We start from the raw sequence: 19,262 nt of genomic DNA on the forward strand, positions 1-19,262 counted from the left end.
AACCCTAAAAGTCCTGGGCTATTTCCATTTAGTCCTCTCCACCTATAGCATGACATAAAACGTTTGAAAATTTGCTTTCCCTCGCCTCGAACTGGTGCCTCCGAGATATCTAGGCCCGTGCCTATCGCGAAGCGAGAATATTTTTTTAACTAATTTAGTTCACTGTGTTTTCTCACTTGGGGCCGCTTTTAGTATAGTAAAATAAAAATAAGTTCAGCCTCGTGACCCCGTCGACTGCTGCAATATTAGGGCAAGGCATAGACGTAGAGCGGTGAAGCCGAGGTCGCGGATAGTAAAAAAATATTTGAGAAAATTTCCGCAGACCTTTTTTAAACAATCATGCCCAAGAATTAAAGGATAAAAAAGCATAAATAGTGTCGCATCTTCATAGTCAAGCTATCAAAACTTCGGAAAATTTATTGGTCAAAATGTCCAGAGAACCCCTTAGTTTTTTAAAACAATTATGGGACATTTTAATATTTATTTCCGGCCCTGGTCCAAAACCAGTTTATTAATTGCTTGGACTAGTTTTTAAATTCAAGAAGTGGTGGTTACTACCACTGATCGTCTGGACTAGTTTATGAATTGCAAATCTATAGGAGAACAAAGGCTGGGACCAGTCCGGAGACCCCTCGTCCTTTACTATTTCGTACCGTACGACCCTACCTAAACGCTGAGAATGCTGGGAGGACTTCGGTGCCGTAAAGGTGGGGGGGGGGGGGTATTGAGGAAACGTAAAAGGTACATGTACGCGAGTAAAAACATGCCTGAGGACGAAAGACTTGAAGGAAGGCGGTCAATGATATGAGGTACTCGGCTTCGCTGTAGTAAGACAGCATGTTGTGTTCAAAGTTAAAAAATGGGTGCGTGCAAGTTCGATGATAGCGTCCCATATAGGCCAGACTTAAAATACTAACACGCGAGTAAATCGGGTATAGATCACCGGACTGAAACCATACAAAAAGAGTTACAAATTTAAATAAGCCATTGATACGGAAAAAAGCCATACTTACCCCTTGGTAAGCATTGGCGACGGGAATGTACGTTATATTTACTCTGAAAATGAACAAAATAATTAATTAAACACTTAGCTTTAATGATAAAATGATTTAGCCTATATAGCAAAATTTACCGGCCTGTAGGATAAAGAAGAAAGTCCATGTAAAGTTTATCTCCGGCATGGTGCCACTTGAAATTAAATGTTTTGGTAACAATGTCGTATTGCTTCTGGAAAAACGAAAATTTCTGAGAAAATGGAATTTGACCAATATTTTAAAATTGCACGGTTTACAGGTGCAAATTTGTGTGGTTATCTTCAAATCTATATCTATATAAATCAAAGTCCTGACTGACTGACTGATAATCAACGCCCAGCCCAAACCGCTTGCCCTAGAAGGCTGAAAATTTGCAGGAACGTTACTCATAAGTAGTAGGCGCGTACTAAGAAAGATTTCCCCCCAATCCTCCGCCATCTTAAAAAAACGACCGGAAATATAAAAAAATCTTCTTTATGCAACAAAGTCCGCGCGTTTCAACAGATCCCACAAATATTGAGTACACTGGTTTCCTTTAACCTATAGACGGGCTGAAAGGTCTTTTGGGTTCGATTTGTTGCCATCTTTTTAAATGGCGGCCACAAACTTAAAAACCCTTCTTTATGGAATAATGTCCGCGTGAAAAGTAATAAAAATGCATCCCTAGGGGCTGACGGGCAACGCCGAGTGCCTTCGCTCCTAGGGTGCTACAAAAATATTAGTCATCAGTAAAATTTACCCATTCTTTATATCATTTTGATGGAACGCCTTATTACACGCGAGCAACGCCGCGGGAATAACAGATACTATTTTATAATTGCACGGTTTACAGGTGCAAATTTATGTGGTTATCTTCAAATTAAATTTAATTCGTCTCAAGTTTTCATACACGTATGATTGATAAACTAGCTAACCAGGAAAACTTATCAAGTACTTACGAATAGCAATACGACTTTCATTATGGTTCTAGTATCCATGATTTGACTCGGTATAATTAATAAAGAAGATGCGAGCGACAACGAGCGAACCAGAAGAGAATTCTATGTTATATGCAGGATTTGGTTAAAAAAATGTAGCGGAGAGGTTATGAAAACCAAATCAATATTTCAGTTCAGATTAAAGCCTTTCAAGCATCATTTCTCTCGCGTGTCTAATCTGAAATTTGAAAACACTTTGCATTAACGTTCGTTTTCTGAAATAGCAGCTCTTTATTTGAACTGTCAATAAATCCAACTATTAGCTTTTTAGCTTATGTATTAACGGTACACTTTGTTTTCGTAATTCGTAAATCCGAACATGACGTTTTCAGAAGTTGGATTTGTTTGCTTCGAACCAATAACGCAAAACGATCTAAGTTGGTCAAAATACAGTAATTGTTTATGACAGTAAGACTCAGCAACAAATAATGCATAATGAAAAGTATACCCGAATATAATTTTAACCCCTTAAAAAGTTGAGTTTTACTAACTAGACTTTAGTGAAGGAATTACGTCCGTCGTTTAATAAAGGAATTACGTTTATCGTTCAGTGAAGGAATTTCGTCTACCTTAAATGTAATTTACTCGACAGAGGTCCAAACTGAAATGGTGCTAATTGCGGCTAATTGACCAACATGATTCATGATCTCTATGCTTCTATGGTCAGTGTATCGAAATAATTTCTCGATAACGGAACTTAGGAACGTAATGAGGCGAGTCGAAGGTTTTTGAAGACGATCGACCCTTTTTTTGTCGTAACAGACAGGAATAATTCTTAATAACGGAAAGGTACAATTTCCAACAATTTGGTTTTCTACATTTTCGCTGCATAGTACAATTCGTTAGGAAGTGGAAATTTAGACCAGCTCGATATTTGCTAGAACCTTGATAATGCATTTTATCCACAAACTCTAAAATATTAAGCAGCGCGACTCGTCGGGCAACGAAATATTCCCTCATCAACCCTTTCTTCCGGGGCTTGGCTAAAATAATTTCCATTTTTCGTGCGTGCTTTTCTTTCATTTCTTATTTTAGAACATTACGCAAAAATGAGTGCAAATTATTTCGAACAAGGCAACTATCCATTCCGTTTAAACTAAAAGGAGTAGGTAATTTGGTAATATAAGATGAAATTTTTTAGACATAAAACAATCCATAGACGAGTCGCTAGGTAAAGTTAAATAAAATTCAGATAACGAAATAGTCCAATTTCCCTCGACGTTTCCTCTTTTTAATGATGTATTCTATCTTGAACGTGTGATGTACCGAACACTTAATGAGTTGGGGACCATAAAAGAACCCTTTTATATCATTTCTTTCCAGATCTAGTAATATTTATAAAACGCAAACAGTATAAAATACTTCCGTGGAGTAGTTGGCTTCGAATCCTTTAGCGAAGGCAGGTTTGAATTTATTAACTCGAACGATATATTAAATTTTCAATTTCGCGGGAATTATTTTCTTTTCTTTCTTAGGTTAAGCGTTAATTTAATAAATATTTTTATAAACTTCATTCGGCGTCATTTTAATGCTGGAATGGTAGACCGAATTATAGCTGTTTATAATATTCTCTATTTGAACTGTGTAACGAAAAGTGCTATAATGCGTGAAATTTTTATCCATTCTAGTCTTGATCGTTCGATTAAACCTTTCGACAAACGGCACGTGGTGAACATCGGAAGTCATTAAAACAAATTTAATTTTTCAATTTTTAAGAAATTTCTTAAATTGAATTTAACAAATTTATATTTAGATATTTATAATTTTCCTGGCTGAACTTTGACCAGTTTTATTTCGTGTTTTGAAGATACATCACGTTTTGAAAATGAAGGCGTATTTTAAAACCTACTTCATTTGATTTAATTTTGTATACTCTATTTTTTCAACAGGAATTTTTTTTCTCTTATTCTTCATTCGTCGAGACAGTTCTGACTTAAATCGAAAAATAAGTAAGAAAACGGATTTTAAGTCGCGTCCGCGAAATTTTCTTTTACAAATTTCCAAGTACAAGGATTCATTTGCTTGAACAGAAAATTAACTTGCATTTTCTCGCGAAGAAGTAAATAGTAGTAATACTCACTCTAGTGATGACAATTTTCATGGACATACTGGAGTGATATTCATTCTTCGTGGTCTTTTAAAAAATGAAATTCATAACAAAACTTAGACACCAGAAATTGGAGACCTTACCTTTCTAACAAAATTCACCTTTCGAAATAGAGGCGTTTTATCGCAGTCATACCCTTTTATTACGAGAGTTAGATTTGAGGACGAACATTAAGCATAACAACAGTATTTTCCATGCTATTATGAAATACGCTAATGGCTCCATGAGGATGCAATATGGATCGATAGAATTGAGTTCAACTATACATTATACATAATCTGGAGTTTGATGAAATAGTGGCTCTTCATTTAAGTCTTTAAAAATATCTCACTACAAACGTTTTATCATTCGGTTTTTATAGCTTGGAAAAAATAAACCGAAACACAAAACTTTTATTCTACGCACATATATAGTAAGTGCTTTTACGAACTTGAGACATTAAGATTGCACCACAAAAACTATACATTAGCAAATGAATACACGAATATTAGGATTTGGCTTGTGAAACAAATCAAATTCACGATAAAAAACGTAATGATTATATTGCAACGTTGTGTTTTTGTAACTATAGAAACATAACCACACCAAAACCTTTCACGTGAAGGAAATAAAAGAATACAACAAAGCAATTCCTACATCCACGATCGAAAATCATAGAATCTCGATTAGGTACAACATTAATTACACAACCTCAAATTAGGTTTTAAACAAAATGATGAGAAAGTTCTTACATAGGTTTCAGAAAATTAGTAAAGTTTGCCCTAAAACAGTAAAAGATAAGTGTTGAAAATTAATTGCATAAAGCACAGATATTAATATTTGGAGTTTGATAGACATGATATTAAACTATCCATTATCTGAAAAAAGGCTTCGTTTTTTTGACCAAAATTTTAAGTCTTGTAATATTCGTTGGACATTTAAAGCGTGGGTGTAACATTGGCCATATAATTTAATCCCCCTTATTGAAATAAGGATTAATATGTATTCTGATATCAATGGGAGAACGAAACGGATCCTCTTTTATCGATCAGGTCTAATAAAATAATACCAAAACTTCACAGCTAGAGAACCTATTTATGTTTGATTTCCAAATAAGAAATTATAGCTCACTAAGCTCAAGTTTTCGTAATTTCAAATATTTAAATCTAACAAAACCTATTGTTACTCGAAATTATTCCCGAATACCCCATTTTCCGGGAAGAACTGCAATTGATAGCAATATAAAGTGCAAATCATGCTTGAAAATATTCTGTACCAATGGAGTTTTGGTAAAAAAAGATATGCCATTTTAAATAAAATGTTTATAATCATGTTTTTAAAACCGAAAATACTAGTATTTGTTACTTTAGGCAATAGTTTGACACCACATTCAACATTTGAAAGTTTAGCATTAACAAAGATAATAACGACTCCAATATGTAATTGCATTATATTCGCTCCTAAGTTAGCCTTTCTACTCCATCAATGTTTTACAATAGGACTTTTTACGAGCCGAGCTGAGCGAGCTGTTTAAAAGCTCGGCTCCGCTCGAGTCAAAAAAACGGCGGCTCGGCTCGGCTCGAAAATGATCGAGCCTAGCCGAACTGGCTCGATTAACATATACATGTTTAAAAAAAATTGCTACTACCAACGTCAAACTTGAGAATTACTATAAATGCCATCCCATGTTTAGGAATGTAGTGGTTCAGTAAAACCCGCCCTTTAAAATATGCTCAAGGTTAGAGACAAGAGATTTTTCCCACGCTTTATTTCATGTAAAAATACAACGGAACGCTATTGGTGGAGAGAATAAAAACTAAAAGGAAAGCACTATATCAGTGTCGGCTCGGCTCGATCATAAAAAAGCTCGCTCGTTAATTAATCGAGCCGCAAAAGTGGCGGCTCGGCTCGGCTCGAACTCGGCTCAATCGTCACGAGCCCGAGCTGGCTCGAGCTCGTGAACAGTCCTATTTTACTATCATCATTTGTGAGCGATAAAGTAAACAGCTGATACATTTTAGATTGAATTCATACTTGGTCTTTTAGTTTACGATAATTTTTTATAAATTATGTTTATTTCAAAGTTGTGACCATTGCCAACTATTTCAGAGTATCGATGTGCTTCTCTGTGTTGGTTTGAGTTTGATTAATTTAATTTTATATCGAACAGGCCCGAAGCCACGGGGGGGCACCAGGGGGCTATGCCCCCTAAAAAATATCCTGCCCCCTCAAATAATATTTAACTTTGCCCCTAAATGCCCCCTTATTGATTTCACTTTGACTCTGTGAGGAATATTTCTATTTTGGTATAAACAAATAATAAAACTATTTTGAATTTATATAAAAATATTTTTAACTTTGTGGTCTTCACCCTACTGATAAACTAAGATTTTTTTAGCTCGAGTTCTTCTTGAGAAATATCCTAGATATGGTTTTTCTTCATCCTTTATTTGATACACTAGAATTTTTTGCTTTAACTGTTTATCGTTAAGATATACCTCTAGTTTTGTCTTTCAAAATATTTTATTGTCAGGATAACATTTGCAGCCTCAACAGCCACTTACAAGGCTAGCTTTTCCCGCCTTTCCCGCGTATTTCTTTTCAACGACGAGCTATGTAACATCGTGGTCACATGAATGAAAGAGCAACTTAACTTTGCTAGCCTACAAATAGATCTGACTAGAAATCTAGATTTAGAATTGTTAGAGAGTATATAATGCCGTATACGCCAGTAAATATACGGCAGTTCGTGTGGCGGAGGGTGGGTTCATTACCCCCTCTTTTCATTCTTCTCTAGGCGGTGCTAGTCTGCAGGCAGGGGAGGGGCGCATTGCAAGGGGTGAAATTGATAACGTCACGTATCACGTGATGGTGTTGACGGGAATTTTGAATTTATTTTTAGTGTATCGGTATGACGTCACGTGACTTGTCGATGGTGACTACATTCAGTGTCACTTAACTCTAGTGGTATTGTAGGATATTTGTACATTTAGTGGACGATTTCTTGGTAATTCTATAGGTTCAGTAGACGGGAAACGCACTCCAAAAATATTTGTGACTTGATATAAAAATGCCTACATTCCTTAAAAAAGTAAACTTTTTTCAATGATGCCTCGCATCATGGAAGGACAAGGAAATTATTACTCTAAGGAGACAAGGATGGACATGGGATGCAATCGCTAATCGTGTTGGATGTTCAAGTAGAGGTGCTCGTTACACGTATTCACGATATGAAAGATTCCAAAGGGTTCAAGTATGGTTTTGCTTAATATTTGCCTTTGGTTTGATTATATAAGGTTAGAGATGTAGAAAGTATAAGGTGGTTCCCCTACGTGTAGGATTTAGATCGACCTGGTCAGTAGCGTCGCTAGGTTTTGAAATTTGGGGGGGCTAAATCTGGGCAAACTAGTTATTATAAGAACTTTATAAAGAAAATTGCATAATGGGTTCATTGGAAAATGTGTAGACCTTTAAAACTATCCTTAAATTTGTGTTAACGTGAAATTATTTGTATTTTAAAGATATACAACCTTTTATTGATAAAAACTACGGAACCGATTATGAAGGATTTTCACTCGTCTTAGGTTTATTTTTAGTTTTGGTTAGCTTTTAGTCCACACTACTGGGACTCCTTTCGATAGAACATGAAACATTTTACTTGTCTCCACCTGTTCTTTTCTTCAAAATTGTACTGTTTGATATGTAAATTCATCTCTGCAGAGATGAAACTTAACGAATCTATCATTATAATTTTTTTATATATTGCTACAGAATTTTAGGTTGCCAACAGCAATTTTTTGGTAGGGTTTACAGATTATTTGGGGGGGGGGCTAAGTTTGGAATTTGGGGGGGCTATAGCCCCCCCAAAAAAGGCCTAGCGACGCCACTGGACCTGGTAGACCGATCGCCGGCAATGCCGGAGAGACGAGGGCACTCATCAGGGACGCCAAGAACAACAAATTTCTTGCAACCAAACCTTTAAGAGATAGGTGGCAAAACAAAACTGGTGTCAACGTTACGCCAACAACCGTTTGAGCCAAATTAAAGAAGGCGGGAGTAAGGAGACGAAGGTCGGCGAATAAGCCTTTTCTCACGCCAGCCCATAAGCGCGCTCGTCGGGAATTTTGCGAAGAAATGCTAACTTGGCCACGGGAAGACTTGGAAAGGTTCATTCTCTTTTCCGATGAAAAAGTAAATATTAACTGGGTAATTTCTTATGCTAATTTCAATTAATTTTATTCTTGATATTTTATAGTCCTTTCAAAGTTCGCCATCGTCGCCGGTGGTGTGGGTCACGAGAACCACAAATCAAAGATACAACCCGAACTTCGTCAATCATACGAAAAGGAGCGGGCGTTTTAGCGTCAACGTTTGGGGATGTATTGGCGATGGCAGGGTCGGCATTTTGCACCCAATTCAGCGACGTCTAAACGGCCAGTCCTGTATTCAGATTTTGCGGGACTCCATGCTTACCTCTGTGGCCGCTATTTATGACGTGGAAGACCAAAACCAGTAAGTTTATTGTAACCTCCCGTAATAATCAAGGGACCTCCTGGGTTTCTACTCCAGGGGTGTACGGTTACATAGAGGATTAACACACAGTGTTACCTCTGACCTTTCCCCTACTATATAAGGATCGACTGCTTATCATATTAAGTCAGTCATTCTCCACTACTAGAATGTAGTAGTATGCTCGAGCATAGGGCGTCTTGCCCTGGTATTGGACTTCATCGTTAATAGTAATTATTATTTAATTCTGTAGTTGTATAATGCAAGTCGGCATTTAATTATTATTTAATTAGTTAGTTTAATAAAGTATGATTGAACCTAAGGAACAAGTGTAGTTTATTCTTAGTTATAGCCAAGGCTTTTATGGCCACGTGCGAATGGGGCGAGTTTATAAATCTCGTAAGCGTGGTTACATAAATGGCGAGCTTGCCAGGACACGAAGAATCCTGGTCCATTTAGATTTTTCTTTGGCTATGGTAAGCCTTAGTGTAATCGTAGTTAGTAGTAATAAATTGTTAGAAGAAAAGTTAGGGTAGTGACGTTGCGGTTCCGCACTGCGGATTGGGTTATCCGTAACAAGCACTAATTGAGTATGCAAGGAGCTCAAACCTTTTCTTTAAGCAACAATTCACTACGATCACGATGTTCAAGTCATGCTCAAGTTCTTTAGAAGCAAGTTTAATTACTTGGCTTATCTCAACGGGACATTCCCTAAGTAGAAGAAACTACAGTCAGCAATCAACGCCTACAGAGGACGATGCTGAGTCAAGTTCTTCAACGAACGGTGGAACCGCGGACCACCCTCCGACGGAGACTTCCTCAACTACATCGTCTGATACGGCAGCTCCAGATCTGACTAAATGGGAGGAAGAAAGACAGGACGAGCCAACCGTTGCTGCAGTTCCTGCTTTCATCAAATTACTTATAACTTTTAAATAATTAACCTAGTATGATAATTAACTGGAATCTTTTAATTATCTGTTACATTGTTTAAAGTTACTTATTATTATGTTATGTTTAAAGTAGGAGATTTATGTATTTAAAATTCTGCCGATGAAGTCCAATCTTTGTCGTCCCGTAATAATCAAGGGACCTCCTGGGTTTCTACTCCAGGGGTGTACGGTTACATAGAGGATTAACACACAGTGTTACCTCTGACCTTTCCCCTACTATATAAGGATCGACTGCTTATCATTTTAAGTCAGTCATTCTCCACTACTAGAATGTAGTAGTATGCTCGAGCATAGGGCGTCTTGCCCTGGTATTGGACTTCATCGTTAATAGTAATTATTATTTAATTCTTTAGTTGTATAATGCAAGTCGGCATTTAATTATTATTTAATTAGTTAGTTTAATAAAGTATGATTGAACCTAAGGAACAAGTGTAGTTTATTCTTAGTTATAGCCAAGGCTTTTATGGCCACGTGCGAATGGGGCGAGTTTATAAATCTCGTAAGCGTGGTTACATTATTAACATTAATTCTATGGAATTTACTGACTTATCACATAAATATTTCAGCCTGTGGTTCCAACAGGACAACTGCCCCGCGCACAATGCCCGAATTTCGGCCAATTTCTTGGACCACGAAGGAATTAACGTGTTGGAATGGCCATCGTACTCGCCGGACTTAAATCCCATTGAAACCATGTGGCAAACAACATGGATAAGAGAATTCCGGACACTCGAGAAGATCTTTTCAACATGATTCATCCGGAAATTATGTGTGTCCTTTAGGAAAAGGCTACGAATGTGTTTGCGCGTGAGGGCGATTCGTTGCCGTATTAATTAAATATTGATCAGTTTTTTTGGTTTACAAATTGATTTTTGCTAAGCGGTTTATTTTTTTTGCCAAATTGATTTTTGCTAAGCGGTTTATTTTTTTGCCAAATTGATGCAAAACGGTTTAATCTAGTTAGCCATCATTATTGCTAAATATTTGTTTCCAAAAATTCATATGTAACTTTTTCTCGCTTTTGATTTATTTATAAACGCACGTTTCTATATGGTAACAAACAGAAAAATAAAAGCATATTTAAAACCAATTTGCAGATTACGATTCCCATATTTATCTTTTGCATGTCACATTCGAATTTACGTTATCCCTTCATGTTCCGCAGGATCTAACTGGCACTACCCCGACTCATCTAATATATAACAGCCCATTTTTTCTCGCGCCGCCCGTCCGAATTCACTTTTCGAGATTTTTAAACGATTTTTCTACCAGTTATAAGACCTATCTGCATAGTGAAACATCCAGGAAATATCTCTGAATGATTTTAAAAATCAAAATAGATTCTGATTTCGTCGATAATTTAAAACTGGCACCTTCGGCCAATAGCGTAACGCCTTGGCCTGCCTTCCAGTTTTGGGGTGTCAATTTGCCGTTTTATCTGCAGGTTCTAGTATAGGTTGGGCTTAGATTGAAATTTAGCCTCCGAGCTGTAATTGTCGCCAAGGGGAAAAAATTGAAAAAACATTATTCGCTACCACCCTTTGGTGTATTAGCCGCAACGGGCTTTTCTTCTAGTAGTCCATAATTCGACGTAACCTATATGGCCATTTAAACGTCACTCGATATATTTTCACAAACACACTGATAAGTCGTAAAAGAACGGTGCAATCTGAAACATGTTTACACGTTCTTATTTTCACCTTCCCTCCATGAAGGCCGCTGAAGAAGTCTACGATATATTTTCCCAAAACAAATGGCGCCTAGGCAAAACCCCGCCTCAAACACTCTCCTTTCCACCTGAATTGAAATAGATGAGGTGTCGTATTCAATAGCTCGATCCATAAAGTCCTGTCAAAGACATAGCAAGGAGGCTCTATCCTATTCCTTGTTGGACGGAAAACTTCTCATAATCTATATAGTCCAGTTTTTACGGTAGTTATTGTAAACGTGGCTGCTAGCGCCAGTCATGAGCTAAATATTTATGTAGTCTGCTGATTCTGCTACGCGAACTAAGCCGTTGATTCTTTGAAAAACTCCAACACCTCAGCCGTGCCACCCACTTCTCTAAATCCGGGAAATTTGGAGATTTAGTTGGGAGCAATTTTCTTGGGAAATACGCTAAATGTGCTAGCAAAAGCGCATAGATAACCAGAAAGTGAAGAACGAGAAGCCTAAACCGCAACTTGAAAAATGAGTTCCCCCATAGTCGATTCAAGATTTCCGTCCCCCTTACAGAGCGACGGGAAGAGTTGGTCTTATGCCGCGGCGGAGAGTTACTTTCGCGTAGTTTTACACAAGGTACATGCGTTAGTTGGCTCGAAAATATAGTTCACTTATTTCATTATATTTATGTCGTCTGCTATATTTTAATTCCAAGGCTTAATAAAATCTAGTCATTTAGGTAGTCGGGAATCGGCACATTGGTCAAAATGTCAGATTTGAATTTAGCAAACATTTTAGAAAGCTACGAAAAAGATGACTTTTTTCCTGATTGATAAAGACGGAAAACTTAAAGGTGCAATAGAATGCATGAAAAACAATATCAAAATTCAACTTAACGAAACTGGAAAATTCCACGACGATTGAACCGAAAGAGCGCTAAAGAACAACCGTTAAGCCTAGTTAAGCAGCCGATTTCTCAATAGTATTCTCCACTATCCCCAGGAGCCGCTACCATCGCGAACTACTTTCCGCTTGTCACGTGACATTATCGATGACCTAATATATCTCTGATTCGATTGGTAGTTGAAAACGAGGCTCACCAACCACCCATTTGTGTCCCCCCTTGCTTCTCATTTTACACGAATACCGTTGCTAAGGGCTGGAAAGGTTTAATGTTCTTCACTTTCTGATCTATGCGCTTTTGGTGCTAGGATCAGGGTTTTTCGTCGATTCCCCTCTTGGTTGGAAATGGGGGGGGGCTTCTGCTGGATTTTATGACTCGAGCCATTTGCCAGAAAGGCATTTTGATTAATGCATGCTTCCCACTCCCGAAATGTCTGTAGGTTTATTCAATACAACGCCATGAAATCCGTTCTGACCGCTTGTTCTCTAATGGCTTCTCAAAATGCAAGAATAATTTCGTGTAACGTCATTCATTGGTTTCTAAGTAAAAGACTACAGAAACAAATAACAAAAATTTTACCGTTTAAGTATCCTATTAATATTATAAAAAACTATAGTGCACCTTTTCGTAGCATCACCAAATTAATAGGAGTAAAAACCCTGCATGCGAGAATTCTAGGCATTGCGGTAACGCTTTGCACTTCTACACTGTGTGCAACTTGGGACATTCTCAATGTTATGATTTTAAATAAACGATAATATCTCGCAAACTATTAAAGTTGCTAAACAAAACACGTAAAAAGAAAATTACGTATTAGCTAGGTCTGGTTGGGGTCGCAATGGGCGTGTTAGTTTCGTATGTGCTTATGTAGTACAGTATTCATGTTTTCTAACTCGCTAAGGTAATATTCTAGAGGGCCCAACGGTTGGGGTACATTTAGGTCTTATCACAACTAGCTAAAAAGGTCTTTTCGTGTATCCAGCCTCCACAAACATACACACTCACAGCTAATAATCGTAAAGCCTGTAATTCTTTCACAACGTAGATAAAAACCAATAACAAATACACATTGAAGGGTCAGGAGATGTTTTCAACGACAACTATAAATAAATAGCAGCAACCCAGCCTTTACACATAGTGCCCTTTCCGTATGAAAATGAATCTCTCATTCTAGCTACCTTGCCCGTATTTCCTATCCCCATCCTCGCGCTATCTCCAAAAACCGGAGTAAAAAGAAAATATTTTAATCCGATTCGATACGGCCGTCCGTCAAATGAACCCTAAACTTAAGGGTTGCCGCAATCTAACGAGGTGAATACTTTGACGATGCCGATCTTATTTCTAAAGTGCTGTTAACTAATGTATTTCCTCTCGCAATTCTTTCACATTACGGGCTCCAACGTGGTAGCGGATCTTGCCTTAATCGCTTTCTATCCACGCTTGTTTTTCGTGTACCCGGGGTTAACTCACACACACACACACAAACATACAATACATCAGCGCAAGCAATAGGTGTGATTATATAACCACACCTAGCTAAAAACTTCAGGATATTTTAAATTCTGAACATTAATATTTCATTCGTATATACAGAGTACATAGATACGCTGTCGTTCGAGATAGGGAGTTGCCTATCCTATAGGGTGAATAAATTGTAGGGGTGTGCGAATACCACTTTTTGGGTATCGAACCGGTTATCGAATACTAAAAACTTTTCCTTATCAAATATCGAATCGAATAGTTTATTCCAAATCGAATAACGAATAGTTAGGCCTTGGTAAATTTTTTACTAACCGATTAATCGCGAATAGTTCACCCTAATACTCGCGAATACTAGGCTTTACTATTCGCGATTTATCGGGTGGTAACCCTAATATTCCCGAATAGTTAACCCTAATACTCAAGAATACTAGGCTTAACTATTCGCGATTAATCGGGTGGTAACCCTAATATTCCCGAATAGTTAATACACAGAAAGGAGAAAAACATTTTAGAAGCTCCTAAATTTCAAAATACCTATCCACATTGGTGGCCAAGTGTTCCTTAAAATTTTCCTTGGCACTTGCTGGTAGTTTTTGATGGAGGACAAATAAAATCGGGATGATATTTTTTGAATAAGGTGGGTCTCTCTAGTGCCAAGGACCTAAATTTATGGTAGTCGAACTTTAACCGAATAGTCAGTTCGGTATTCGATTTTCGTATCGAATAGTGAAAATCGGCTTATCGAATACCGGATCGAATAATTCGGTTCGTAATCGACCGAATTATTCGATTGAAACGGTTAACCGCACACCTCTAATAAATTGTACTAACGCGCATTCTTTATCCATGGTTTCACTATGCAGATTGGTTGCCCGTTTCAGCACAGTTTTATTTTTCACACCTTAAAAACCTATAGCCCGTCTACGCACAATTTTTCATAACCCATTTCCGCACAGTTTGCAAAAAAAATTTGTTGATTACAATTTGAAAACCTTAAACTTATGCTGCTGACCCATTGGACCGATAATAGCCAAAATGTGAGGTTTCATGATTACAAAATGTTCGATGCTATCTAACGATAGATTTATTCTTAATGCAGATTTTACAAACGGAATTAAAAAATGCTCCTGTTATTATCAATACACTTTCCTGTATCGATAGTGATAGTGCAATGGTCAAATCACAAGTTTAATAGCATGCGTTACCTAACCGAACCGAACCTAATCAACAAGAAAATAAAAATGATTTATTTCAATGTAAAAACTGTGAGGAAATGGGCCATAAAAAGTGCGCGGAATTGGGTTATGATTCTCGAAAATTGTGGGGAAATGGGCATCCTCGATTGGTCTTACAATTAATAGAAGAATTGATAAGAAAATCACTTGATTTTTCATTTCACCCTCTCGTTAAGAGTTCCACCTATATTTGTTTCATGTTTTTCTAATATTTTTTAGAATTTTTCTTATATTTTTTGAAGCGTTATTGGTTAAGATTTACGCAAATTAAAATGAATAACACACGGCTTTAATGTTTTGTGAAACGAAAAGGAAAAGGGACGGATCGATGAAAACGAAAAAGACCGGATCGGCAAAAAGGAAGGCCCGAAAAATTCGAAAAACAATACTACAATTAATTTCAATGCCGCCCCCTCGTACGTGTCAAATTTGTTTTTATTTTATTGTTTACCTGTTAATTATACAAGTTCAATAATTTAATGCAGCTCCGCCCAGAGAGGAAAAAAATTCTTATATGGATATTCCGCGACCTCGTACGTGTCAAATTTGTTTTCATTTTATTGTTTACCTGTTAATTATACAAGTTCAATAATTTAATGCAGCTCCGCCCAGAGAGGAAAAAATTTGAATGCAATTCCGCGACCTCGTACGTGTCAAATTTGTTTTTATTTTATTTTTTACCTGTTAATTATACAAGTTCAATAATTTAATGCAGCTCCGCCCAGAGAGGAAAAAAATTTGAATGCAATTCCGCGACCTCCTACGTGTCAAATTTGTTTTTATTTTATTGTTTTCCTTTTAATTATACTGTAACGGGGAGCCCGTTACTATAGTTCACCACCAGGTGGAGCCACCTAAACTACTACCAGGGTTCCCTGCTAGACGGCCCAGCAAGCTGAACCTTGGACCTGTCGTCTGCTCGACTCCCGGATTGGCTGAGCTCTGGAGGCCCGAGCGGATATATTTGAAAGGCAGCCCGGGAATCAGGGCAGTTGGAGGGTTACCGGCATCAAGATCAATTTAATACCTTTTGTTATATAAATTAACTTTATTTGCTTGTTTATATGTTATTTATCGGATTGTAATAGATATATATATTAATTTTACTAACGGATTGTAAATATAAATTAACCGGCTTTCTATACAAATAGTTAATTAATTAACTGAAACTACGTAGTCGTGTGTTTTCGGGTCTCAGCGATAGCGCGCGATTACAATTGGTGCCCCGAGTGAGGACATAACTTTTTGAATTTCGCGCCTTTATCTCCCGGATTTTGTGTTTATTACGGACTTGCGTTTTTATACGGACGTCTTTACACCGAGTGAACTTCTGGTATTCTACCGGACTTGTGGGCTGATGTGCATCTTAGTGTGTTCCTTCTGCACAACGTGGGATTAGAACACCCTACAGTGAGCCCCTGATCCGGCCTGGGGGATCTTTGAGGGTGTTCCGCAGACGACGGGAACACTCTACCAGCACGACCAACCAGGGACTCTACGAACGATAAGTCAATCTTACGAATTTCTTTACTCGGTTATATACTCTGTATTTTTGGTTCGGTGAGCGTGATCAAAGGGGCTATGTAGGATTCCCCGGTGGGCTACATCTCGCTCTCTGAACCGCGTGATAGGGTGGAGCTTAAGTTTTTGGCTTCTTTTTGTCGGTGTTTGCCAGCACCCAGTTTTTGGAAGCCATTTCACGTTGACTGCCGAACTAGTTATATCACAAGATTATTAAGTTTATCCGACTACGAAGAAAAGTTTTCTTTTTCTGATTTCCGTTGCTTTACTTAATTAACATTAATTTCTCGGTAAGATTACTAAACTAATTCTTACTTTGGGTCAAAATTAATTATTTAAATGAATAAAAACCGTAAACCATCTATCCTAAGCCTCGGTCGCTAAGCGTTTTTGGGCCGCGTCATTGCGTATAGGTATAGCTTAACTTCAGGGGCCGCCATCTTAGGCCTCGGTCTTATTGCCAGATAGGCCTTCTTAATTTAATTGGTCTTCTTATTTGTTCGAATTTAAAATGGGGCTTTATTTTTTCTTTGATCAAATATTTTTACCGTATCTTATTCCATTTGCGATTACTGTTACCCTGGGTTATGTGGGTCTTTTGATATTACGGGAAATTGGTACTACCGTGGGTTATAACCGGCATACCCCTTTACATGGGTTTAATGTTCCTCCCCCTCGTCCGGGCCATAAACCTCAACTTCCAACTAGCCATAATCAACATATCGGGCCTCCCATAACTATGACGTTTAATCCAAATCCGGGCACTGAATGTCAACTACCATATCGTTCCGGTTCCTCTGAACTAATGGCCCGGTTTCTCAAAGATTGTGATTCGAAAAGTAAGGGTACTAGAGGTTCCAAACTTTCACACCAGGCCAATCCTAGTAAATCTTCTAAGTCGGGGAGTATCTTGCGACCATCCGAGTTAAACGCAGTAGAGGCTCAACGCCGTAAGGAATGGCAAAACTGGGCTAGGATTGAAGCCGAAAGAATTCGGGCCCGCGTGGGTCATTTTCATGAAGACCTGGGGACGGGTGAGCCACACCGGGAACCACCGCGGGGAGTTACCCCTTTATCCCCTTTAAGGGCACCCCCTCCACCAAATATCCCGGTACTGAGAACCTCGTCGCCCTTGCATCAGAGACAGGTATTAGCCTCTGCCCCCCTCTCCCCTTCGTCCAGCCAGGAGCTGTCAATCAGCCCCCCTTTGCAACCCCAAGGAATAAGGGTGCCGTATCTAATATTCCGGCTAGGTCTAGAAATCGTAATTTTCCGGGGGAAGCTCCTCGTATGGTAACATCTGGTAATAGCTCGGGCAGGGGCCCTGTTCTTCGACCTCCGCATGTTCCAGTGGTCAACCCACCTCGAACACCACCTCCAGTAACTCGTAGGACGATGGGGACCAACCCCTCACCCCCTGCTACGCCAGCTCAACATATTCCGGTGGTCAATCCACCTCGAACACCACCTCCGATAACTCGTAGGACGATGGGGACCAATCCCTCACCCCCTGCTACGCCAGCTCAGTATATTCCAGTGGTCAACCCACCTCGAACACCACCTTTAGTAACTCGTAGGACGATGGGGACCAACCCCTCACCCCCTGCTACGCCAGCTCAACATATTCCGGTGGTCAATCCACCTCGAACACCACCTCCGATAACTCGTAGGACGATGGGGACCAATCCCTCACCCCCTGCTACGCCAGCTCAGTATATTCCGGTGGTCATTCCACCTCAAACACCACCTCGAGTAACGTATAGGACCATGGGGGTTAATCCATCACCCCCTGCTGCCCTCGCTCAGCAGGTTCCGGTGGGCAATCCGCTTAAAACACCACCTCGGGTAACGTATAGGACTATGGGGGTTAATCCATCACCCCCTGCTGCCCTCGCTCAGCAGGTTCCGGTGGGCAATCAGCCTAAAACACCACCTCGGGTAACGTATAGGACTATGGGGGTTAATCCATCAACCCCTGCTGCCCTCGCTCAGCAGGTTCCGGTGGGCAATCAGCCACTAACGCCGCCCCGAGTAACTCATAGAGTGTCGGGAACTACTACACCCCCGCCGGTGAACCCCACTACCCCGGTGCAGATAGTGGCCACCCCAGCCAGTGGCACGCGTTATAACCCGGGTCTGGGACCAGCCATAATGTTACCTAGTTTTTCGGGTAGGGAGGATCCCAAAGAATATTTATGTCAAATGGAAATGTTTATTCGGTATCATAGGTTTACAGCTCAGGACATAGAATTATTTATACCCTTGTCCTTAAACAGGGCGCCAACTCTTGCAGAGAAATTTTTAATAGGAAAAATAGGATTCGCCAGGCGAAATTATAGGATTTTATAGGACCAGATTCATGAAATTATAGGATAATATAGGACTCTTAAACGACTAGTATATAACCAGAACCGACCAATTTTAATGAAATACTGCTTAATTTTTCAATTAAAATAGTATACAATGCCTTTGCACTGCTAAAAAATATCACCAACTATATCACTTACAGGGCTCCCACCAAAACCTCAAAAATAAATAGGGGAAAAAGGGACTTTTCACGATAAAAATAGGGTAAAATAAGGACCTAAATTTTAAAAGTAGGAACCAAAAAGGGACCACTGGTAAAACAAAATGATATCTATTCTGTGAAAATATCACAAACAGACAGTTAGGAACCTATTACTCTTTTCAATTTTTTCGACAAAATAGTATATTATTTCTGACTTTCTTTTGTTTATATTCTTATTCTAAGGGAGCGGTAGGTAAGACTTGATACTGGCTCTAATGTATAAGGAACGTTTTCTGATTAGAAGTAACCATTTTCGTATCATGTTTACTGTTTTTTAAAAAATCCACTGAACTAGAATTTGGGCCTTTACGGGGTTCGTAATTTTTGGAA

General features: G+C 38.7%; 1 protein-coding gene across 1 annotated transcript; it reads right to left on the minus strand.

Moving 5' to 3' along the window:
- Positions 1 to 592: 592 nt before the first annotated feature.
- On the minus strand, positions 593 to 2,306 carry LOC149614042 (uncharacterized). Its single transcript, XM_089858016.1, has 4 exons — positions 1,973 to 2,306; positions 1,133 to 1,227; positions 1,014 to 1,056; positions 593 to 947 (listed from the first exon to the last, which is right to left on the minus strand). Exons 1-4 carry the CDS (start codon positions 2,009 to 2,011, stop codon positions 663 to 665), a joined length of 462 nt encoding a protein of 153 aa, XP_089714142.1. The 5' UTR covers positions 2,012 to 2,306; the 3' UTR covers positions 593 to 662.
- Between the last annotated feature and the right edge of the window lie 16,956 nt (positions 2,307 to 19,262).

This window comes from Phalangium opilio, unplaced genomic scaffold (genome assembly GCF_054372755.1).
Source record: "Phalangium opilio isolate 3A_F unplaced genomic scaffold, DU_Popi_V2 ptg000229l_1, whole genome shotgun sequence".
Lineage (NCBI taxonomy): Eukaryota > Metazoa > Arthropoda > Arachnida > Opiliones > Phalangiidae > Phalangium > Phalangium opilio.

Coding starts and splice junctions, on each gene's coding strand:
- LOC149614042 (XM_089858016.1), bottom strand. CDS start 2,011: ATGGATACTAGAACCATAATGAAAGTCGTATTGCTATTC. Junction 1,057..1,132: donor CTTCTTTATCCTACAGGCCG/GTAAATTTTGCT, acceptor GTTCATTTTCAG/AGTAAATATAACGTACATTC. Junction 948..1,013: donor TCGCCAATGCTTACCAAGGG/GTAAGTATGGCT, acceptor GTATGGTTTCAG/TCCGGTGATCTATACCCGAT.